The sequence below is a fragment of the Zea mays genome, chromosome 1 (assembly GCF_902167145.1).
Source record: "Zea mays cultivar B73 chromosome 1, Zm-B73-REFERENCE-NAM-5.0, whole genome shotgun sequence".
Classification (NCBI taxonomy): domain Eukaryota; kingdom Viridiplantae; phylum Streptophyta; class Magnoliopsida; order Poales; family Poaceae; genus Zea; species Zea mays.
In genome coordinates this window covers 305213830-305239275 of record NC_050096.1, presented here as the reverse complement: position 1 = coordinate 305239275, position 25446 = coordinate 305213830, and the positions used below count along the sequence as shown (strand labels likewise).

The window sequence follows — 25446 nt, the reverse complement described above, 5'->3', positions numbered from 1 at the left end:
AGCATCCTCTTATTTATAGAGCTACACATAATCCCAAATATACCGTTAGATGTTTTGCATGAACCACTTAACCCGAGGGGAAAATGGTCCAAGTAGAAATCTGTGCATCTCACAACCACGAGCCCTTCATGAAATAGCTTTGCCTTGATGCAAACTTCCCAATGATGTCATGTGTTGCCTATAAATCCATCCTAAACTACATATGGGTTTTGAGGCCCAAAACTGGTAAAGCCATGTGTCAGTGATTTTGAGGCCCAAAGCACCAAACCCAACTAGATATATGTATTTGCTACGCGTCCTTCACAATCTCAACGCGAGTCTACATATGTTCTCGACTGCCTGATCACCAAGCCTTTGTGCCCTCGCTTGACTTAGTCGACCACTATCTTGACTTAGTCCACGTGGTCTACTCCTCCACATGTACACTTGCTTGTTGATGCACGTAAGTTTCAGCCACCTAGCCACTCTTTGGACCCTTGGTTCCTCGTTCCAAGTCTCTGGTCTATCCTTCACCGCTCTTGGTCCATCAGCATGACATGACCCTGTTTGACCTTCTCTATTACCATCTACTGTCTTTATGCTCCACACATGTGTACCACAAGCTAAGAGACATGTTCCAAAAAAACACCACACTCATGCTAAGGTTACTCTTCAAACTCAACCAAGGCTTGATCACCTCTTGATAATCACTGACCATCAATCGACATACAAGAGCATATATATCAACCATCTGTTTGCACCCCACATAGGCGTCATGATCCCTATAGATGTACGATTAGGTGCCATGTCCTCATAACTAGGCCTCCAACCAAATAGGCTATTAGTCCTGTTACTAGTCCATCGATCCATGACACTATCATTTAAAATTCAATAAAATCTAGCTCTTTAATTAATGAAATTCCAAAATAGTTAGATGTTAGGAACTATAGCTACACGAATTGTTTTTGAAAGGGAATTAGGCTTACACCTAGTTCCTAAATAATTTTGGTGGTTGAATTGCCCAACACAAATATTGGACTGACTAGTTTGCTCTAGTGTATAAGTTATACAGGTGCAAAAGGTTCACATCTAGCCAATAAAAAGACCAAGTGTTGGATTCAACAAAGGAGCAATAAGGCAACCGAGGGCACCTCTGGCTGGAGGCACCGGACAGTCCGGTGTGCACCGGACAGTGTCCGGTGCGCCCGTAGACTTCGTTTTCTACCCTTCGCCAGAGGACTTCGACTTCAACCCTTCGCCCTCGGGAATTCGCGGAGGCCGGCGCGCTATAATTCACCGGACTGTCCGGTGTGCACCGGACATGTCCGGTGCTCCAACGAACCGCGGCCTCCGGAACTCATCATCCTCGGGTTTTCACGACAGCCGCTCCGCTATAATTCACCGGACTGTCCGGTGTGCACCGGACTGTCCGGTGTGCCAGCGGAGCAACGGCTCTCTGCGGCGCCAACGGCTCCCTGCGCAGCATTAAATGCGCGCGCAGCGCGCGCAGACGTCAGGGCTGCCCATACCGGTGCACCGGACATCAAACAGTGCATGTCCGGTGTGCACCGGACACCCAGGCGGGCCCACAAGTCAGAAGCTCCAACGGCTAGAATCCAACGGCAGTGATGACGTGGCAGGGGCACCGGACTGTCCGGTGTGCACCGGACTGTCCGGTGCGCCATCGAACAGAAGCCTCCATCCAACGGTCAAGTTTGGTGGTTGGGGCTATAAATACCCCAACCACCCCACCATTCATTGCATCCAAGTTTTCCACTTCTCAACTACTACAAGAGCTCTAGGCATTCAATTCTAGACACATTCAAAGAGATCAAATCCTCTCCAATTCCACACAAAACCCTAGTGACTAGAGAGAGTGATTTGCCGTGTTCATTTGAGCTCTTGCGCTTGGATTGCTTCTTTTCTTTTTCACTTGTTCTTGAGATCACAACTCCATTGTAATCAAGGCAAGAGGCACCAATTGTGTGGTGGCCCTTGCGGGGAAGTTTTGTTCCCGGCTTTGATTAGAGAAGAGAAGCTCACTCGGTCCGAGGGACCGTTTGAGAGAGGGAAGGGTTGAAAGAGACCCGGCCTTTGTGGCCTCCTCAACGGGGAGTAGGTTTGCAAGAACCGAACCTCGGTAAAACAAATCTCCGTGTCTTATTTGCTTATTCGCTTGGGATTTGTTTTGCGCCCTCTCTTGTGGACTCATTTATTATTACTAACGCTAACCCGGCTTGTAGTTGTGTTTATATTTGTAAATTTCAGTTTCGCCCTATTCACCCCCCCTCTAGGCGACTATCAATTGGTATCAGAGCCCGGTGCTTCATTAGAGCCTAACCGCTCGAAGTGATGTCGGGAGATCACGCCAAGAAGGAGATGGAGACCGGCGAAAAGCCCACTACAAGCTACGGGAGCACTTCATCGGAAGAGTCCCGCACCAAAAGGAGGGAGAAGAAGAAGAGCTCCTCCAACAAAGGGAAGGAGAAGAAATCTTCTTCTCACCACAAAGAGAAGAAGGAAAAATCTTCTTCCCACAAGCCGCATCGGAAAGGCGACAAGCACAAGAGGATGAGGAAGGTGGTCTACTACGAGACCGACACTTCATCAACATCGACCTCCGACTCCGATGCGCCCTCCGTCACTTCTAAGCGCCAAGAGCGCAAGAAGTATAGTAAGATCCCCCTACGCTACCCTCGCATTTCCAAACATACACCTTTACTTTCCGTCCCATTAGGCAAACCACCAACTTTTGATGGTGAAGATTACGCTAGGTGGAGCGATTTAATGCAATTTCATCTAATCTCGCTCCACAAAGGTATATGGGATGTTGTTGAGTTTGGTGTACAGGTACCATCAATAGGGGATGAGAATTATGATGAGGATGAGGTAGCCCAAATCGAGCACTTCAACTCTCAAGCAACGACGATACTCCTCGCCTCTTTAAGCAAAGAGGAGTATAACAAAGTACAAGGGTTGAAGAGCGCCAAGGAGATTTGGGATGTACTCAAAACCGCGCACGAGGGAGACGAGCTCACCAAGATCACCAAGCGGGAAACGATCGAGGGGGAGCTCGGTCGGTTCCGGCTTCACAAAGGAGAGGAGCCGCAACACATGTACAACCGGCTCAAGACTTTGGTGAACCAAGTGCGCAACCTCGGGAGCAAGAAGTGGGACGATCACGAAGTGGTAAATGTTATTTTAAGATCTCTCATTTTTCTTAATCCCACTCAAGTTCAATTGATTCGTGGTAATCCTAGATATACTAAAATGACCCCCGAGGAAGTTATCGGGCATTTTGTAAGTTTTGAGTGCATGATAGAAGGCTCGAGGAAAATCAACGAGCTTGGCGACTCATCCGAAGCCCAACCCGTTGCATTCAAAGCAACGGAGGAGAAGAAGGAGGAGGCTACACCAAGTCGACAACCAATCGACGCCTCCAAGCTCGACAATGAGGAAATGGCGCTCGTCATCAAGAGTTTCCGCCAAATCCTCAAACAAAGGAGGGGGAAAGACTACAAGTCCCGCTCCAAGAAGGTTTGCTACAAGTGTGGTAAGCCCGGTCATTTTATTGCTAAATGTCCTATATCTAGTGACAGTGACCGAGGCGACGACAAGAAGGGGAGAAGAAAGGAAAAGAAAAGATACTACAAGAAGAAGGGCGGCGATGCCCATGTTTGTCGGGAATGGGATTCCGACGAAAGCTCAAGCGACTCCTCCGACGACGAGGACGCCGCCAACATCGCCGTCACCAAGGGACTCCTCTTCCCCAACGTCGGCCACAAGTGCCTCATGGCAAAGGACGGCAAAAAGAAGGTTAAATCTAAATCCTCCACTAAATATGAATCCTCTAGTGATGACAATGCTAGTGATGAGGAAGATAATTTGCGTTCCCTTTTTGCCAACCTTAACATAGCTCAAAAAGAAAAATTGAATGAATTGGTTAGTGCTATTCATGAAAAGGACGACCTTTTGGATTCCCAAGAGGATTGTCTAATTAAAGAAAACAAAAAACATGTTAAGGTTAAAAAGGCTTATGCTCTAGAAGTAGAAAAATGTGAAAAATTGTCTAGTGAGCTAAGCACTTGCCGTGAAATAATTGACAACCTTAGGAATGAAAATGCTATTTTAAATGCTAAGGTTGATTCTCATGCTTGTGATGTTTCAATTTCCACTCCTAGAGATAATAATGATGATTTGCTTGCTAGGATTGAAGAATTGAACATTTCTCTTACTAGTCTTAGAATTGAGAATGAAAAATTGCTTGCTAAGGCTAAGGATTTTGATGTTTGCAATACTACCATTTCCGACCTTAGAACTAAGAATGATATCTTGCATGCTAAGGTTGTAGAATTAAAATCTTGCAAACCCTCTACATCTACCATTGAGCATGTTTCCATTTGTACTAGATGTAGAGATGTTGATATTAATGCTATTCATGATCACATAGCTTTAATTAAAAAACAAAATGATCATATAGCAATATTAGATGCTAAAATTGCCGAACATAACTTAGAGAATGAAAAATTTAAATTTGCTAGAAGCATGCTTTATAATGGGAGACGCCCTGGCATCAAGGATGGCATTGGCTTCCAAAAGGGAGACAATGTCAAACTTAATGCCCCTCCTAAGAACTTGTCTAACTTCGTTAAGGGCAAAGCTCCCATGCCTCAGGATAACGAGGGTTACATTTTATACCCTGCCGGCTATCCTGAGAGCAAAATTAGGAAGATTCATTCTAGGAAGTCTCACTCTGGCCCTAATCATGCTTTTATGTATAAGGGTGAGACATCTAGTTCTAGGCAACCAACCCATGCTAAGTTGCCTAAGAAGAAAATTCCTAATGCATCAAACGATCATGCCATTTCATTTAAAACTTTTGATGCATCTTATGTGCTTACTAGCAAATCCGGCAAGGTAGTTGCCAAATTTGTTGGGGGTAAACACAAGGGCTCCAAGACTTGTGTTTGGGTACCCAAAGTTCTTGTTTCTAATGCCAAAGGACCCAAAACCGTTTGGGTACCTAAAGTCAAGAACTAAAATTGTTTTGTAGGTTTATGCATCCGGGGGCTCAAGTTGGATACTCGATAGCGGGTGCACAAACCACATGACAGGGGAGAAAAGGATGTTCTCCTCATATGAGAAAAACCAAGATCCCCAACGAGCTATCACATTCGGGGATGGAAATCAAGGTTTGGTCAAAGGTCTTGGTAAAATTGCTATATCTCCTGACCATTCCATTTCAAATGTTTTTCTTGTAGATTCCTTAGATTACAACTTGCTTTCCGTTTCTCAATTATGTCAAATGGGCTACAACTGTCTATTCACTGATGTTGGTGTCACTATCTTTAGAAGAAGTGATGATTCAATAGCATTTAAGGGAGTGTTAGAGGGTCAGCTATACTTGGTAGATTTTGATAGAGCTGAACTCGACACTTGCTTAATTGCTAAGACTAACATGGGTTGGCTCTGGCACCGCCGACTAGCCCATGTTGGGATGAAGAATCTTCATAAGCTTCTAAAGGGAGAGCACATTTTAGGATTAACAAATGTTCATTTTGAGAAAGACAGGATTTGTAGCGCATGCCAGGCGGGAAAGCAAGTTGGAGTCCATCATCCACACAAGAACATCATGACGACCGACAGGCCGCTTGAGCTACTTCACATGGATCTATTCGGCCCGATTGCTTACATAAGCATCGGCGGGAGTAAGTATTGTCTTGTTATTGTGGATGATTATTCTCGCTTCACTTGGGTATTCTTTTTACAGGAAAAATCTCAAACCCAAGAGACCTTAAAGGGATTCTTGAGACGAGCTCAAAATGAGTTCGGCTTAAGGATCAAGAAAATAAGAAGCGACAACGGGACGGAGTTCAAGAACTCTCAAATTGAAGGCTTCCTTGAGGAGGAGGGCATCAAGCATGAGTTCTCCTCTCCCTACACGCCACAACAAAATGGTGTAGTGGAGAGGAAGAATCGAACTCTATTGGACATGGCAAGAACCATGCTTGATGAGTACAAGACACCGGACCGGTTTTGGGCCGAAGCGGTCAACACCGCCTGCTACGCCATCAACCGGTTATATCTTCACCGAATCCTCAAGAAGACATCATATGAACTCCTAACCGGTAAAAAGCCCAACATTTCATATTTTAGAGTTTTTGGTAGCAAATGCTTCATTCTTATTAAAAGAGGTAGAAAATCTAAATTTGCTCCTAAAACTGTAGAAGGCTTTTTACTTGGTTATGACTCAAACACAAGGGCATATAGGGTCTTTAACAAGTCCACTGGACTAGTTGAAGTCTCTTGTGACGTTGTGTTTGATGAAACTAACGGCTCTCAAGTAGAGCAAGTTGATCTTGATGACATAGGTGAAGAACAGGCTCCATGCATCGCGCTAAGGAACATGTCCATCGGGGATGTGTGTCCTAAGGAATCCGAAGAGCCTCCAAGTACACAAGATCAACCATCCTCCTCCATGCAAGCATCTCCACCAACTCAAAATGAGGATGAGGCTCAAAATGATGAAGAGCAAAATCAAGAAGACGAGCCACCTCAAGATGATAGCAATGATCAAGGGGGAGATACAAATGATCAAGAAAAGGAGGATGAGGAAGAACCAAGACTGCCACACCCAAGAGTCCACCAAGCAATCCAACGAGATCACCCCGTCGACACCATCCTCGGCGACATTCATAAGGGGGTAACTACTCGATCTCGGGTTGCTCATTTTTGTGAACATTACTCTTTTGTTTCCTCTATTGAGCCACACAGGGTAGAGGAAGCTCTCCAAGATTCGGATTGGGTGGTGGCGATGCAAGAGGAGCTCAACAATTTCACGAGGAATGAGGTCTGGCATTTAGTTCCACGTCCTAACCAAAATGTTGTAGGAACCAAATGGGTCTTCCGCAACAAGCAAGATGAGCATGGTGTGGTGACAAGGAACAAAGCTCGACTCGTAGCCAAAGGGTATTCACAAGTCGAAGGTTTTGGATTTCGGTGAAACCTATGCACCCGTAGCTAGGCTTGAGTCAATTCGCATATTATTGGCCTATGCTACTTACCATGGCTTTAAGCTCTATCAAATGGACGTGAAAAGTGCCTTCCTCAATGGACCGATCAAGGAAGAGGTCTATGTTGAGCAACCTCCCGGCTTTGAAGACAGTGAATATCCTAATCATGTCTATAGGCTCTCTAAGGCGCTTTATGGGCTCAAGCAAGCCCCAAGAGCATGGTATGAATGCCTTAGAGATTTCCTTATTGCTAATGGCTTCAAAGTCGGCAAGGCCGATCCTACACTCTTTACTAAAACTCTTGAAAATGACTTGTTTGTATGCCAAATTTATGTTGATGATATTATATTTGGGTCTACTAACGAGTCTACATGTGAAGAGTTTAGTAGGATCATGACACAGAAATTCGAGATGTCGATGATGGGGGAGTTGAAGTATTTTCTAGGATTCCAAGTCAAGCAACTCCAAGAGGGCACCTTCATTAGCCAAACGAAGTACACTCAAGACATTCTTGCTAAGTTTGGGATGAAGGATGCCAAACCCATCAAGACACCCATGGGAACTAATGGGCATCTCGACCTCGACACGGGAGGTAAGTCCGTGGATCAAAAGGTATACCGGTCGATGATTGGTTCATTGCTTTATTTATGTGCATCTCGACCGGACATTATGCTTTCCGTTTGCATGTGTGCAAGATTCCAATCCGACCCTAAGGAATCCCACCTTACGGCCGTAAAACGAATCTTGAGATATTTGGCTTACACACCTAAGTTTGGGCTTTGGTACCCTCGGGGATCCACTTTTGATTTGATTGGTTATTCTGATGCCGATTGGGCGGGGTGTAAGATCAATAGGAAGAGCACATCGGGGACTTGCCAGTTCTTGGGAAGATCCTTGGTGTCATGGGCTTCAAAGAAGCAAAATTCGGTCGCTCTTTCCACCGCCGAAGCTGAGTATATTGCCGCAGGTCACTGTTGCGCGCAATTGCTTTGGATGAGGCAAACCCTGCGGGACTACGGTTACAAATTAACCAAAGTCCCTTTGCTATGTGATAATGAGAGTGCAATCAAAATGGCCGACAATCCCGTCGAGCATAGCCGCACTAAGCACATAGCCATTCGGTATCATTTTCTTAGGGATCACCAACAAAAGGGGGATATCGAGATTTCTTACATTAATACTAAAGATCAATTAGCCGATATCTTTACCAAGCCACTTGATGAACAATCTTTTACCAGACTTAGGCATGAGCTCAATATTCTTGATTCTAGAAATTTCTTTTGCTAGCTTGCACACATAGCTCATTTAAATACCTTTGATCATATCTCTTTTATATGCTATGACTAATGTGTTTTCAAGTCTATTTCAAACCAAGTCATAGGTATATTGAAAGGGAATTGGAGTCTTCGGCGAAGACAAAGGCTTCCACTCCGTAACTCATGCTTCGCCATCACTCCGAGCAACTCTCTATTCCTTGGGAGAAATGAGCATCAAAAAAAAGGACTCTATCCTTGGGGGAGAGAGTAAAAGCAAAAGGACCGGACCTCGTCTTTGGTATAATCTTAACTCATTTACTTATGACCAAAGGGGAGGAACTTACTTCGAGGGCTCTAATGATTCCGTTTTTGGCGATTCATGCCAAAAAGGGGGAGAAATGAGCCCAAAGCAAAAGGACCGCACCACCACCACCAAATTCAAAAACTTAGTGCTTTCCAAAAGTCTTTATCATTTGGTATCCTATTGTGTTCAAAAGGGGGAGAAAGTAGTATTTCAAAAATGGTATATCAAAACCCTCTTGAACACTAAGAGGTGGATCTCTTTTAGGGGGAGTTTTGTTTAGTCAAAGGAAAAGCATTTAAAATAGGGGGAGACAATTTCAAATCTTGAAAATGCTTTGCAAACTCTTATTCATGTACCTTTGACTATTTGCAAAAGATCTTTGAAATGGATTTACAAAAAGAATTTGCAAAAACAAAACATGTGGTGCAAACGTGGTCCAAAATGTTATATAAGAAAGAAACATTCCTTGCATATCTTGTAAGTAGTTATATTGGCTCAATTCCAAGTAACCTTTGCACTTACATTATGTAAACTAGTTCAATTATGCACTTCTATATTTGCTTTGGTTTGTGTTGGCATCAATCACCAAAAAGGGGGAGATTGAAAGGGAATTAGGCTTACACCTAGTTCCTAAATAATTTTGGTGGTTGAATTGCCCAACACAAATATTGGACTGACTAGTTTGCTCTAGTGTATAAGTTATACAGGTGCAAAAGGTTCACATCTAGCCAATAAAAAGACCAAGTGTTGGATTCAACAAAGGAGCAATAAGGCAACCGAGGGCACCTCTGGCTGGAGGCACCGGACAGTCCGGTGTGCACCGGACAGTGTCCGGTGCGCCCGTAGACTTCGTTTTCTACCCTTCGCCAGAGGACTTCGACTTCAACCCTTCGCCCTCGGGAATTCGCGGAGGCCGGCGCGCTATAATTCACCGGACTGTCCGGTGTGCACCGGACTGTCCGGTGTGCACCGGACATGTCCGGTGCTCCAACGAACCGCGGCCTCCGGAACTCATCATCCTCGGGTTTTCACGACAGCCGCTCCGCTATAATTCACCGGACTGTCCGGTGTGCACCGGACTGTCCGGTGTGCCAGCGGAGCAACGGCTCTCTGCGGCGCCAACGGCTCCCTGCGCAGCATTAAATGCGCGCGCAGCGCGCGCAGACGTCAGGGCTGCCCATACCGGTGCACCGGACATCAAACAGTGCATGTCCGGTGTGCACCGGACACCCAGGCGGGCCCACAAGTCAGAAGCTCCAACGGCTAGAATCCAACGGCAGTGATGACGTGGCAGGGGCACCGGACTGTCCGGTGTGCACCGGACTGTCCGGTGCGCCATCGAACAGAAGCCTCCATCCAACGGTCAAGTTTGGTGGTTGGGGCTATAAATACCCCAACCACCCCACCATTCATTGCATCCAAGTTTTCCACTTCTCAACTACTACAAGAGCTCTAGGCATTCAATTCTAGACACATTCAAAGAGATCAAATCCTCTCCAATTCCACACAAAACCCTAGTGACTAGAGAGAGTGATTTGCCGTGTTCATTTGAGCTCTTGCGCTTGGATTGCTTCTTTTCTTTTTCACTTGTTCTTGAGATCACAACTCCATTGTAATCAAGGCAAGAGGCACCAATTGTGTGGTGGCCCTTGCGGGGAAGTTTTGTTCCCGGCTTTGATTAGAGAAGAGAAGCTCACTCGGTCCGAGGGACCGTTTGAGAGAGGGAAGGGTTGAAAGAGACCCGGCCTTTGTGGCCTCCTCAACGGGGAGTAGGTTTGCAAGAACCGAACCTCGGTAAAACAAATCTCCGTGTCTTATTTGCTTATTCGCTTGGGATTTGTTTTGCGCCCTCTCTTGTGGACTCATTTATTATTACTAACGCTAACCCGGCTTGTAGTTGTGTTTATATTTGTAAATTTCAGTTTCGCCCTATTCACCCCCCCTCTAGGCGACTATCAGTTTTAAATTGGACCGTGCATGAAGTTATGCAATATATGTGGTGTTTGTGCATGCTTCCAAACCCTAGACCATCTCTTCTAAACTTCTTTCACTAAAATTTGAATGAGTCTCCCATAGGATCATATCCAAGATGCTCTAATTAAAAAGGCACAAAGCATATATTAATAAAGACATTTCCAAATACTGTTAGGTGAAAAAAAACCTGCTACATAGTCACAAAAACTATAAACAATTTAATAAAATCTAACAACAAATCTAATCGTTCTTAGTCCTCAGACAATTTTTATAGATTTTTTCTATGCAATCAATACGCTAGCTGTGAAAGGTCCCCAGAGTATAGTTTATCTAGTGTATCAGCGGGGAACTCTGGTGCTTGTTAGCTTCAATCCAAACACGCCAAAAAAAAACCCCTCCTCGGTAATAACTCGCGGGTGTATGTCATGTATATCACTGGAGAGACCTTGGCAGCCATATACCACCCAGCATATATAGGGGCTGGTCGTCAGACCACACGCTTCCGAGGGCGAAGCCAGGATTTGAGATTAAGGGGTGCTGTTAGAAGTATTTTTTACATCGTTTACATAAGAATTAGCTAAAAAAACTAACAGTCTCTATAGAATTAGGGGAGCATTAGGGAACACCCCTGCACGCTTCACTCGATTGGCCACAACGCATGGGCCGGGGGGCCAAGACCTATCCTTCTGATGCTCCACTATGCGTGCATGCCTCTTCACTAGAAACAGAAATCCTTCCTACGTGGCATTTCTAGCTCCGGATCGTTGTACGATTGGTGGAAGAGATTAAGGAGTCGTTGCTGCAAAGAGTCAAAGAAGAATTTCGATGGGCTTCTTATCTGCTTCTGGTGGAATATATGGTTGGAAAGAAATAATAGAATTTTCCAGGGACAACAGAGATCTACGATCCAAGTTACACAATTGGTGAAAGATCAAGTTGAGACTAGTTTTTTTAGTGTATCTTAGATAGATCAGTGGATGGTGGTTTTTTTTTGTGTTTTTTTGTATTTTTCTCTTTTTTCGGTGTGTCTTCGGTCCTGTGGATTATCTTATTCTTCTTAATCTAATACAATGAAGAGGCAAGTCTTTTGCCGCTTCCTTTCAAAAAAAAAAAAAGAAATCCTTGATTTTTATGAACACAGACACAGTCTGTCTGTGCAGCAGTACTGAACCAACAATTAATATAATGCTAGATCATAGCCACTAGCAGCAGTAATTTGGGTGTTTGATGGCCATGCATGCTAGCTAGAGAGAAGAGTAAGAGACACTCCGGTAGCAGGGATGATTTGCCCGTAGATCGAACAGTACAGGCATTGGCATGGCAACGACAGGAACCACAGGCAAATCATCCCTGGCTACCAAAGATGGCCTCTTACTTCCATGCGATCGATCGATCGATCTGCGCTGCATTATTATCGCCTGGGCATGTATGTATTTATAAGGAGGGAGAGCCATCACGTACAGGCCAGGCCCCTCGATCGATCTATCTCCCCCCCTGCCTGGGCGACGAGACGACTTCGCCATATCGTCAAAGGAATATTGGCCTTTGACAACAGCTAGCAGATCATTTGCTTTGCTTTGCTTTGTAGACAGCATCAGGGAATTTATTTGCATGCACTTGTTCACATTGGTTGACTCGTGCATGCATGCACAACTGGTGGCAGGCATATCGAATATATATATGTGTGCATGTGAAGAAGAAGAAGAAGATAGCAGCCAGCAGCATATGGTCGTATTGGTAGGCGATAAGGGTCATCAGGTTGAACACCCATGGCCATGGGGATTCCTTCCAAGATAAGGCTAGCTATCTGTGCTGGCTTCCACGGCCGTTGCGTCTCAGTCCGCACACTGCACGAATCGGATCGGACTCGCTGGATAACAAAAGAGAAGACAGCACTAGCAGCTAGACGGAGCAAAAACAACGCTTTGGAGCCTGGAGAGCCAATGCCCCCCCCCCCCCCCCCCCCCCTGCTGTAGCTACGAATCCTAGCCACGACTACTCGTCGTCGTCGCTCCTTTTCCTTCCTCGTGCATGCCACTGCTGTTACTGGCAAACAGTGAGCCTGCTCGTAATTATATTAGAGGAGAGACTCGTGTTTCTCGCGTCATGGATTGTTGAGATATATAAGCCAAATTAAGAGACGGTGCCAGACCTATTGGGACTAATTAAGATGAGATTTTAGATAATTGGTTTGGGGTCACACTCACTAGTGTGCTTCTATCAATTTCCAAAATCTCCATAGCCATAGCCACCATCTCCAAAGAGACAAACATCGTTTATTATTTGCATCAATCTCCAAAATCTGAACTACTATATACTAGGTTAACCTGCATAATAAACGGTATTTGTTTATTGTTAAAACAACACCATTTCGGTAAAACCATAATGACCAAAATATAGCCGGCACTTCTATCATTATATTTTTTGTGCGTTGCCAAGATCCTATTAATTTATGTGGATTATTGGTGCTAGCTTGCCCAGATCCTATTATGTGGATTGGCGTGGCTTCAAAGTTCAAACTCAAAAGGGAACGTGAAAGAAACGAAAGTGACAGACAGACAGACTGCTGACTTCGTTCTGGCGAGCTGAAGAAGAAGAAGAAGAGAAATAGATGGAAGACATAACAAATTACAAATTAGGGTTCGTGTCTGTGGTCAGACTTGGCAATCTTCAGGCCAATCCCGGTTGGTTAGCTGTTGACCGAGCCGACGTGGACTTCATTCATGGGTACCCTGGCTGGCCTTGTTGGATTGGGGAGCTCCGGCTCCATTGATGTGGACGATGTGCACATGTAACTTGCCTGACGAGTTCGCTTGGATCAAGGCCCCGTCCTCGTCGGGGAGAGTGTTTGCATCGGTTATCGTGGTGGGAAGAGAAGGCCAGACGAATAGAAGAATTAGGAGAAGCTGCTAGCACACAACACAAGGGGGAATTGGTTTCTCATTCTATTTCTTGTTGTCTCTTTCAGCATCGCGCGCTTATAAGCATTTGAGAACCGATTACATGGGCCAACTCATGACTCTTTTACATAGCCCGTTGGGGCCCATAATACTACTCTGTACTCAAACGTTTCTCTCGTGCCATCCTTTTCTCTGCTTCTCTAGATCATCGACGCCATCTGAAGCTTGCGCCCAGTCTTCATCTTCTTCACCGTCAATCATCACATTCCCCTTTCCTTGAAACACAGCTTGTCCCCAGTCTTCAGCTTAGTCTGTCCATCAGACTCTGCATGATACACCGATGACATGGAAACTGGTACAAGTCAGCTGAAAAAGTTGTGTTACCAAAAACTGCTGGTAAATATCCAATCATGATCTAAGATAATGGCTGGTGGTAAACCATATAACTTGTAGATGTTCTCCAGAAAAAAGTTTGGCAACTTTGGCTGCAGTGAAAGGGTGTAGAAAAGGCAAGAAATGGATGTACATGGAAAACTTATCAATGACCACTAGAATACAGCTAACATGTGCAGATGCGGGCAGACCCTCAATGAAATCTATAGAGATAGTATGCCAAGCCTAATCAGGTATTGATAGAGGTTGCAACAGGCCTGGGCATTTTCACCTGTCTGGTTTAGCCTGTTCAAAAATGGCATAAGATTGCACATATTGATGTACTGTTGTCCTCATGACAGGCCAATGGAAGAATTGCTTCGGTTTTCTATATGTGACTGGAACTCTAGAATGTCCCCCAATTGTTGAATCATGCATTATTGCAAATATGACTCGATGCTGCAATAGCATATTGCCTACCAACCATATATATTCGGTTTTTATATATCATAATGCCTTGCTGTAATGAAAAATTGCCCCAATGACCTTCATGGAGACTCGGCTTAGACAATTACTCCTTGGTTTCAGCATCCTGTGCATATCCATCAAGTACCTCTTGCAACCATGCAGGAGTGCACTGAGATAAAGCTAAACATGCAGCTGATCCCTGAGGTTGTCTACACAATGCATCAGCAGCAGTATTCTCAACTCCCTTATTGTATATAATCCTGTACTGCAGACCAACTAGTTTAGTATATAAACTTTTTGGTTTCTTATTGCCTTCAACTATCCATGCATTTTGGTTTCTTATTTAAAAAATGTAAGCTTTTCAGGGGGGTTAAAACTAAAATTTTGGTGCGCTCTCCAACGTGGCATGTCACGTCGATACCCGGTTGGGCAAACTCGGTTTTGTATAGATCGGTCAAGTTATGGTACCCATTTTTTTAGTTTTGAAAGCTCGAGAACCCTAGTGATAAATCATGAGTTCGAGGACTGCATATGCATTTTACTCTTTTTTCCATGGATGAATATTGAGGAACATGAGCTTAAGGGGTACAATCTGCTACATTTTAGATATAATAAGAGACCATAAACATGCTAAATGTTAAAGTGAAAAAGGAGAAAAGGAGAAATGGACTGTAAGGTCTAGTTTGGAAACACTATTTTTCCAAGGGATTTTCATTTCCCCAAGAGAAATTAGTTTATTTTCCCTTTGAAAAATAGGAATCCCTTGGAAAAATAGTGTTCCCAAACTAGCCCTAATCGTTTTATTGGTTGTTGTACCCTCGTATATCTGAAGGGTCAGGCCCCTTGTTCACAGGCTTGGTCTGTACGTATGATTTATATGATTTGTACGGATGAACTAAGAGATGGCTAAAAAATTCACATAGTCAGCAGCCGGCTATTTTATTAGCCTTGCTCCTCTTAGGACTAAAGGTTGAATCCTCGAAAATCCACCACAAGATTGACCAGTCTTGTACCGTTGTTTTCAAAATTGGAAAGAGTGACGACTCTGACAGTTGGCTTTGTATCTTGTGGGGACAAGGAGGAGCGGCGTTTTCTTGTGGACGGTGAGGCTTCCGGCCTCTTCCATGCTCACGTCCTCGACCCCCACTCCCTCCGGGAGCTCCCAGTCGAAGCAGTAGAGCAAGTTAGCCAGCGTGAACTCCATGGTGGCCACGCCCATGGCTATGCCCGGGCACATCCGGCGGCCGGCGCCGAAGGGGATGAGCTCGAAGTGCGTGCCGTTGAACCCCACGTCGCCGCCGTCTTCGAACCTGGCGGGGTCGAACTCCTCGGGCCTGGGCCCCCAGCTGCGGGGGTCCCTGCCGATGGCCCATGCGTTCACCAGCACCCGCGTCTTGGCCGGCACGTCGTACCCGCAGACGCTCACGTGCCGCATCGTCTCCCTCGGCAGCAGCAGCGGCGCCGCCGGGTGCAGCCGCAGCGTCTCCTTCACCACCGCCTTCAGGTACCTGAGCTTGGGCACGTCGTCCGGGTGCACCCTCTCCCTGTCGCCGCCCACCACGGACCGGACCTCCTCCTGCGCCTTCCTCAGCATCGCCGGCCTCCGGATCAGCTCCGCCATCGCCCACACCATGGTCACCGAGCTCGTGTCCACGCCAGCGGTGAAAACGTTCTGCAATTCGTACAGCACATGGCATGCATCAATTGATGCTATGTTATACATATATACACAGTACGGTCGATGATGATCTGTCGCCGAGTAGTGACTAGTGAGTGTGAATGTTGCGTACCGAGAGCAGCCCTTTGATGTGGTCCCTAGTGAATCGGAGGGAGCCGTGGACCTGTGGCTGGCGCCGGCTCTCCTCCATGAGGTCGACGAAGACGTCGATGAGGTCGGGCGTCGTCGTGGCGCTGGACAGCGATGACGACGGGTCGACCAGGTGCTGGTCGATGATGGTGTCGAAGAAGGCGTCAAGGTCCCTGAACACCCTCTCGCGGCGGGCGGCGGCGCCGGTGAGGCGGTCGACGAGGCGGCCGGCGGCGTTGGGGTAGTAGTCCTCCGCGGAGAATCCGGCCTTGGCGCTCAAGGCCTCGTCCAGCACGTCGTGGAAGTGGTTCCTGTGCGCGAACTGCTCCGCGCCGTAGATGTTCCCGAACGCCACGGTGCCGATGACGCCGTCCATGAGCGCGAACATGTGGTCCTCCAGCTGCACCGGCTTGCCGCCGGCGCTGCTCAGCCTGGCGATGAGCTTGTCCACCTCGGCCTCCCTGGCGTGGTCGGCGGCCCGGACGCGGCGCGCGCTGAGGAGCTCGACGACGAAGAGCTTGCGCATCTGGCGCCAGTAGTCGGTGTAGGGCGCGAAGGCGACGTCCTTGTGGCCGTACGAGAGGCGCCTGGCCCCCGGCGTGTCGGGGCGGCTGCAGCAGTCGGCGTCGCGCGCCTTCATGACCTCCCGCGCCGCGTCCGCCGACGACACCACCAGCGTGGGCACGCTGCCCAGGCGCAGCAGCATGACGGGCCCGTGGCGGCGCGCCAGCTCGCGCAGGCTCCGGTGCGGCAGCGAGCCCAGCTGGTGCAGATTGCCCAGGAGCGGCAACCTCGGTGGCCCCGGCGGCAGGCGGTGGACGTCGAGGCGCCGGCCTTTGCTGCTGCTGCTCCAGCTACTTGCTCTTGCTCTTCTTGTTGTTCTCGCTAGGAGTAGGCAGAGGCTGAGCAGAGGGACGAGAGCCGCCAGCACGAGCGTGAGCCGCCATTGCTGAGGCCAGCTGCCGCCGTCGCCTGCTGCGACGACCTGCGCCGCCATTGCTACTAGATGTTGATTTAACGGCGAGGGCTGTTGGTGCGAGCCGAGCTGAGGGATAAGGCTTGTGCATCGCCTTTGGTCATGGAGGCTATAAATAGGGTTCTGCCAGGTGCTAAAGCGGTTGACACCGCTACTTGTCTCTGGCGTAATGCACTGAATGTCTTGCATGCATTTGTGTCAGCCATCGGCTGGATCGAACTTTCCAAGGATCGACGCATCACTACGGGACTAGACTTGTCTCAAACACTCCACAAATACATTTTTGCACTTGGCTACGTTCGGTAAAAAACACTCCGTAAATATTTTATTAGTAAAATATTTTTTCTCGGCTGCATTTTTTCAGCACTGTCGAGTGTCTAAAAACACTCAGTAAAGTAAAACATTTCGCAAATTAAAAATCGTAAGAAACAGTAAAAAAACCTCAGGCTCTCGCGCAACTTTCTCTACTACTCTACCCCTTTCTAATTTGTGTCTACATTACGTTTTTCTCTCCACGTATTATAACAATCAGAGATTAAATTGATTATTTAACGCACTAAATAAATTCAAATACAAAAATTGTTAACTACAAAATTACATAACTCTTTGATACCTGCAACTTTTATTTTAATAGTTTTTTCATCCGAGATAGTTTACAACATTTGAATTTTAAATTTGAAAACTTTAAGCGTATTTTTATATGATAAGATTATTTCAAATTTAAAAGTTGTCAACTATAAAGTTAAATGACTTTTTAAGACCTACAACTTTTATTTTAGTAACTTTCATTTTATTGGTTTTTTCATCCGAGGCCGTTTGAAAAATTCAAATTTTTAATTCAAATATAGTTTTGCATGATTAAATGATTTCAAATTAAAAAGTTGTTAACTACAAAGTTTCTTAACTTTTCAAGATCTACAAATTTTATTTTTGTATTTTTTTATCCAAGTTCAAACTATAAATTTTTAAAATTTAAATATAGTTTTCATTGACAAGATGACTTCAAATCAAAAAGTTTTGAACTACAAAACTCTATAGCTTCTCAAAATCTACAAAATTTATTTTGGTTGTTTGTTCATTTACTCATCCAACATGGTGGTTCTAACATTATTCACAAATCTTATACATCTTTCTTGTAGTTAAACTATAAGCGTTTTGTGAATATTTTTTACTTTTGTCATATGAAGAAATGATTAAATAAAAATTGTACATCTTGATGAGTTATACAACTTTGTAGTTAAAATCTTTTTTTATTTAAATTAATTCACTGCTTTAAAATGTGATTTGAAATTTTTCTTTGTCTAATGTAAAAAGAAAACACTCGGCAAAGAATTTCTTTATCGGATGCCAAAAAAACATTTGGTAAAAAAGCTCTTTGCAAAGTGTTTTATTTTATCGAGTGTTATATATTTGGCATTTGATAAGAAGTTTTTTTGTCGAGTGCCCGAAAAAAACACTTGGTAAATTACTTAGCACTGGACAAAGACTTGTTTTTCGATAGTGCATACAATGCGCAAGCAAATAATGACGACTCTGCATGCAGATAGATAGTGACTACTAACACATGAGAGGAGGACAAGCTCGTCGTACACACTCGACATAAGTCACGTACTATGTTACAGAAAAGGCCTCTAGCCAAGTTAGTTAGGTGGTTTGAGTAGCACTCCTCAGGTCCAGGGTTTGACTCCCTATGGGAGCGAATTTCAGGATGTGGTTAAAAAAATTCTCTCATCTGTCCTACACCAAAGCACATGTCTAAGGCTCGATCCCGGTCGCGGTCGTTTCTCACATAGGCTACGGTGCCGCTGTGCATGGGTCGACAGGGGTTCGAGGGTTTTCTCGACCTGCGTGAGAATGTATTCTTCTTAGGTTTGATTTCCCGTGGAAGCGAATTTCAGGATGTGGTTAAAAAAATTCTCTCGTTTGTCCCACACCAAAGCACATGTCTAAGGCTCGGTCCTAGTTGCGGTCGTTTCTCACATAAACTACGGTGCCGCGGTACATAGATGCGGCAGGAGTTCGAGGGTTTTCTCGACATGCATAAAAATGTATTCTTCTTAATATAATGTCTGAAAGTGTTTTATCTCTTGCAGGTTGAGTTCATCTCTACATATTAGAGCCGGGAGCAAAGGAGCTCTGCCAGGCCATCCACGTCATAGTTTATTTCCCATCCGTCTGATCGTGTACCAACGGCCATGAGTCCATGAGTCGGCGTGCATTTCATCTTGAGCCGTTCGATTCTGTCTCAACGGATAGAGTCCACCATATCTATATTATAGATAATGCATCAGTTTCAACGGTTGTCCCATGTCATCTTTTTACAAATAAGATCTCACAACTATTTCAAATTAACCCGTTGCACGCCTATAGATGGCCGAACGACGGCCTGACACGGGCCAAACGCCCGCGGGCCACAACTCTGGCCCAAACATATCATGTCGGCCTGCTGACTGTGTCGGGCCAGTCCGTTAGCCTGTCGGCCTATTTGATTATGCATAAAATGGTGCAAAAGATGGGGTTTGAACTCATGCCCTGATGGAAGAAGGGCAAGAGACACTGAGTGAAGCTATCTAACCAGTAGAACATCATGCTCAAATATTTTTAATATTGAATATAAATTGTATATATGTATGTATGTTTTTTGTAAAATAAAAACAATATAATCGTGTCAGGCAGGACCAGCACTACGGGTCGATGCTACAGCCCAAGCACGATACGACGTTCTTGATTCTTGTAAGCATTAGGTCGTTTCTGAGACCACATTGGCGCAATGGACTTCATGGTGTTTGAGATTGCTGAATTGGATGGAGCAACAATGATTTATCACACTAATATAAAATGAAAGGTTATTTGTTGGTTTTAAACGTTAGTAATTGCTACGAAGTAGCATAATTTATATAGAGCGCATCCAGTTTTTATTAATGTCTGACTTTAGCAATCACTACATATTTTGATCTATCTTTTTATAAGTTTGAGTTCATGTGACTTATTTTAGAAACTTGAGCTCACAAACTTTCTCTTATTTGGTCTTTATATGGTGGAATTATGTAATAATTTTATAATCTCTGTTCGTTCAGCCAGTCGTTGTGAACTCTCTTCTAATCACTTACTTTATTAGTCGTGTTGTACCAAGACATATTGGATGGAGTAAACAACAACATCAGTTAGCCAAATCAAAATAATATTATACGGATAGCGGAGACAATCAATAAAAAATCTTGAAATTTTTTTGGTGTATAGTTTACATGAGTATTGTTGTAAGCCGTCGCAACGTACGGGCAACCGACTAGTATATAGATCTATGGCTGACTTGATTCCCACTTTCATGCTATTTTCAAGCTGTGTTACAAAAATGAAGAAAAATGTCCAATAAAAATAGGGGAAATAAGTTATTTTTGAACTTTGTTACAAGACGGGTCGTGGAAAGTTAGATATGATGGTCTAGTGTGACCCGTTTAAAATTAGTTGGACTATGCATGAACTTAGGTTTCAACCCACGAAGGACGCAGCACGACCCGCTATTTATTCGTGATGTACCTCGAACTGGATCGTGACGGGCTCGGGCCGGGCCGCATTGGCCATATGTAGGCCCAGTTGGTTAGCTATTACGCGTATTTTCCACTTTCAATCGTCTAAGGTTTTTTCTATTTGGTGGTAAGAAGCCAGCACCATTACAGTGTAGCTTGCCCACATGTCCTATTTGTTTGGACTTTTTTCAACGTCTGGCCACTAAAAACTGCTGCGGACTACCAAGTAGCTCAACTTTTTAGTCAGTTTCTATAAAAATCGTTTTGTTAAAAATCGTTCAAAATCATCATAAACACAGAATCGATCGAGTCATCACCATATGTCGGCGTTTCGAGACAGGGGGGTCCCAAAGCCGACGAGTGAGTGTGCTGCGTGCCCCAGTCCAGATGGGTCGAGCGCGTGGGCGAGCGCGAAGGGGGGAGAGGCGAGGTGGCCGGAGTCGAGCGTGAGAGAGGTGGAAATCCCGCGGCCTTCGTGTTCGTCCCGCGCCTAGGTCGGGTGCGCTTGCAGTAGGGGGGTTACAAGCGTCCACGCGGGTGAGGGAAGCGAGCGGCCCCAAGAGAGCGCCTGTCCCGTCCTCGGTCCCGCGCGGCCAACCTTCTCTAAGAAGGCCCTGGTCCTCCCTTTTATAGTCGTAAGGAGAGGATCCAGGTGTACAATGGGGGGTGTAGCAGAGTGCTACATGTCTAGCGGGGAGAGAGCTAGCGCCCTAGGTACATGCCAACGTGGCAGCCGGAGAGGTCTTGGCACCTTGCTGGCGTGATGTCGTGGCTGTCGGAGGTGCGACGGAGCCTGGCGGAGGGACAGCTGTTGGAGCGGTCGAGTCCTTGCTGACGTCGCCCTGCTTCCGTAAGAGAGCTGGGGGCCGCCGTCGTCACAGAGCTTGTGGAGCGCCATCATTGCCCATCCGGCGGAGCTGGCCGGATGGGACGCCGGTCTTGTTCTCCGTGACCCGAGTCGATTCGGGGTAGGACGATGATGACGCTTCCTGTTGACGTGGCGGGTCTGTGCCCTAGGCGGGGTGACGTGGGGGCTCCTCCGAAGCCGATGTTGAGTCTGTCTTCTGTTGCCGAGGCCGAGTCCGAGCCATGGGGTCGGGCGAGGCGGAGGTCGTTTGGCCGAGGCCAGGGCGGAGTCCGAGCCCTAGGGTCGGGCGAGGCAGAGTTTCGTCGTCTTCCGGGTCTTAGCCCGAGTCCGAGCCCTGGGGTCGGGCGGAGCGGAGTTCGCCGTCTTCCGGGTCTTAGCCCGAGTCCGAGCCCTGGGGTCGGGTGGAGCGGAGTTCGCCGTCTTCCGGGTCTTAGCCCGAGTCCGAGCCCTGGGGTCGGGCGGAGCGGAGTTCGCCGTCTTCCGGGTCTTAGCCCGAGTCCGAGCCCTGGGGTCGGGCGGAGCGGAGTTCGCCGTCTTCCGGGTCTTAGCCCGAGTCCGAGCCCTGGGGTCGGGCGGAGCGGAGTTCGCCGTCTTCCGGGTCTTAGCCCGAGTCCGAGCCCTGGGGTCGGGCGGAGCGGAGTTCGCCGTCTTCCGGGTCTTAGCCCGAGGCCGAGCCCTAGGGTCGGGCGGAGCGGAGTTCGCCGTGGCGCCTTTGGTAAGGCCTGATTGTCTGTCTGACTCACTCTTTGTGTTAAATGCTCCTGCAACTCGGTCAGTCGGTGTGGTGATTTAGTCAGGGTCGCTTCTGAGCGAAGCCAAGGCCTCGGGCGAGCCGGTGATGTGTCCGCCGTAAAAAGGGGGGCCTCGGGCGAGACGGAAGTCTCTCGAGGTCGGCTGCCCTTGGCCGAGGCTAGGCTCGGGTGAAGCGTGATCGAGTCACTCGTGTGGACTGATCCCTGACTTAATCGTACCCATCAGGCCTTTGCAGCTTTATGCTGATGGGGGTTACCAGCTGAGAATTAGGCGTCTTGAGGGTACCCCTAATTATGGTCCCCGACAGTAGCCCCCGAGCCTCGAAGGGAGTGTTAGCACTCGCTTGGAGGCTTTCGTCGCACTTTTTTGCAAGGGGACCAGCCTTTCTCGGTTGCATTTTGTTCCGGTGGGTGCGCGCGAGCGCACCAGCCGGGTGTAGCCCCCGAGGCCTCGGAGGAGTGGTTACACTCCTTCGAGGTCTTAATACCTTGCGTAATGCTTCGGCTGGTCTGGTCGTTCCCTCATGCGAACTGGCCGTAGCCCGGGTGCACGGTCAGGGCCCAAGCTCTCGGGCTGGTATGTTGACGCTGTCAACGGTTTGGCCGGAGCCGGTTTTTGCGAGAGCAGCCCCCGAGCCTCTACACAGGGCGAGAGGACGATCAGGGACAGACTCGACTTTTTACATACGCCCCTACGTCGCCTTTCCGCAAGGAGGAGGCGGGGAGTGCGCCATGTTACCCTCGATGGGCACCGAACAAGGTGTCTCCGGTGAGCTGCAAGCGGGTAATCCGAGTGGGCGTCCGTGCCCCGTTCGTTGGGGGTCGGCTAGGGGCCCAGAGGCACGCCCAAAAGTACCTGCGGGTGATTTGCCGGACCCGGTCCCCTGGCGACGGGGTCCGAGGGCTCGATGCCTCCCTCCGATGGGATTCCGTTACAAGATCGTTCCCGCTGGTCTCGGAAATGTCCTAGGGTACCTCGGGAGTGCAGCCCGAGCCTCGGTTATGTATCGAACGTACCCCTGGTCATCCCTCGCTCGGTGTCTGAGGCGACTGTGAACCCTTCGGGGGCCAGCCTTCGAACCCCTGATCAGTAATGGGCGCGGAGCCCGAGTAGCCTGAGGCGGCCATGGAGCCCTTCGGGGGGCTGGCCTTCGAACCCCTGACCAGTAGTGGGTGTCGGGCCCACGCGATCTGAGGCGACTGTTGAACCCTTCGGAGGGCCAGTCTTCGAACCCCTGATCAGTAGGGGGGGCTCGGAGCCCGGTTCCTTCGCGGAAAAGGATCCTTTTCGGGGTATCCCCCTTTCCCGGTCCCTGTTGCAAGAGATAGAGAAAGAGGAAAAAGGAAAAGGAAACGAAATCGAACGACGTGGCGTACCTCTTTTTGACGCGGTTATTGCGGCGAAGGTGAAGCGTCACGCGCTTCTCCCGCCAGAGGCGCCGCGTGTCCCGCCGCGGAGTTAATGCGACGGGGCGAGTGGTTGGCGAGGCGGCCGTTGCGCGTGCGCGATTCGTTCGAGGAACGGGTCACGGGCGCACCGTCTTCACGCCGTGGGAGGAGGCTCTCTTGCTGCCCCAGGATGAGACATGAGCCTGGCTAACGACGTGACTGCTGCGCCCGCCCGCCTGCCACCGCCATTACTGCTGGCCCACTTTCGGTCGCTTTGACCAACGCGCCAGGCTAGCGCTGCTGGGTCGCCTCGAGTCGCGGCATAGGCTCCGCAACCGAAGAGGCGTGACGGTGGCGCAAGTGGTGGTGCGGTTGCTTGCATGCAACAACTGGCGCGCCGGTTGCTTGACGCGTGGGCCTGGGCTTCCAAGCTGGCGTGTCAGAAGTCGGAGAAGCGCGTCCACCTGGCGCGGTTGCATGCCGTCTGCATGGCTGCCCGCCCCTTCCGCCCGTTGGTCTGGGCAAAAGTGGGGGGTCGCTTGCAACCGTTGGACAGTCGTGCGCACCACGCGCGGCGGTTTGGCTTCTTCTGCCCTGAGTTGGTTTGCATGACATGCGAGACCCAGCCCCCGAGTCGCAGGGGAGGGCCTTGGAGCGTGTTGGAGAAGACTCAGCCCGCGGCGTCTGGGGGCGCACGTAGGGAGAGTTGCCTTTAAAAGGAGGGAGACTCCTTTCGGAAGGCAACCATGTCTTCTTCCTCCCTTATGCGTCGTGTCTTTCCATCTTCCAAGCCCCCGGATGGGGGGTATCCGCCGCCTTTCCGCCTCCTCGTTGGAGGAACGCAACCCCGTGGGAGTTGGTACCTCTCAGCCATCGTTCGGCTTCAAGGATTTTCATCAGCCGGCCCGGCCGCACCCCTACGCCGGCGATCACCCAGGATGGTGACCACCAGTTTCTGGGTGGGGAAGAGCAAGCCGGGCTGCGATCTTGGTCCCACCCTCAGCTTCAAGGATGTTCATCATCCTCGCTGGGGTGGGGGCCATGCTGAGCCGGCGCTCTGCCTTCCGCGCGGGTCTGCGGGTCGCCCTTTTCCGCGGCGTTTGGGGGTAGAGGCGCTCGCTGGCCCTGCGGACGGCGCGGACTTAGACAACGTGGGGCTGATCGACGGCGGGCGTCGTCACCTCCAGCGTGTCGGAGTCGTCGGCCGGGCTTCCGGCGGCCCCTCCTGCCGGAGGGCGACCGCCGCCGTGTGCACGGGAGGACCGCCCACGATGCTGTGCGCTGTTAGGGTGGCGTTCGTGTTCTGGGGTGGTCCTGCTTTTGCACTGGGACGGCGCCCTCGCGCAGAGGCTGGTGCCCCACTCGTCTGGGAGGATTCGAGTGGGGATCTGCCGGAGGGCTGGTGTCCCCTGCCATTGGCGCCGAGGCGGAGGCGGCTCGAGAAGTCCTCGTCGCCGACGGGATCACTGCCACCACCCGCGCCCCGGGCCACCGCGCCGGCGTGCTTGTCCTCGCCCCTCGAGCGTCGGTGGGGGCGAGGGCAAGATCGCAGCAGCGCCAGCCCACTGTCGTTGTAGTCAGAACGGGCGGCGGCGAGCCGCTCGTCAGTCTTCTGCTGCTCCGCAGGCCTTCCCCATGGAGTGGGGTCGTTCGTACCCGCGGAGGGGGAACCGGAGTTCCGTACGTAATGGCACTTCGAATGCTAGTGTGTTTGTTCATTGTGGCTGTCGAGGCCTGAACATATATGTAATTTTGGCACGGAGCCGTGTTTTTCCTCATTTTCGAGCATCAAGTCTCGCCTGTTGGTTATCTGAACCGCTTTACCAAGCATGAGTCGCCCCGTGTCAAGGTGACGAATGAG

At 48.5% G+C, this 25446-nt stretch overlaps 1 protein-coding gene and 1 non-coding gene across 2 annotated transcripts; both read right to left on the bottom strand.

Annotated features, from left to right (window-relative positions):
- Positions 1 to 11795: 11795 nt before the first annotated feature.
- MIR169l (microRNA MIR169l) lies at positions 11796 to 11884 on the bottom strand. Its single transcript, NR_121135.1, has one exon. It is a non-coding gene; the product is annotated as a microRNA MIR169l (primary transcript).
- A 3358-nt stretch (positions 11885 to 15242) lies between these two features.
- Positions 15243 to 17107, bottom strand: LOC100194166 (putative cytochrome P450 superfamily protein). The gene is made up of 2 exons (NM_001139216.1): positions 16057 to 17107; positions 15243 to 15938 (listed from the first exon to the last, which is right to left on the bottom strand). Exons 1-2 carry the CDS (start codon positions 17068 to 17070, stop codon positions 15288 to 15290), a joined length of 1665 nt encoding a protein of 554 aa, NP_001132688.1. The 5' UTR covers positions 17071 to 17107; the 3' UTR covers positions 15243 to 15287.
- Positions 17108 to 25446: the final 8339 nt, after the last annotated feature.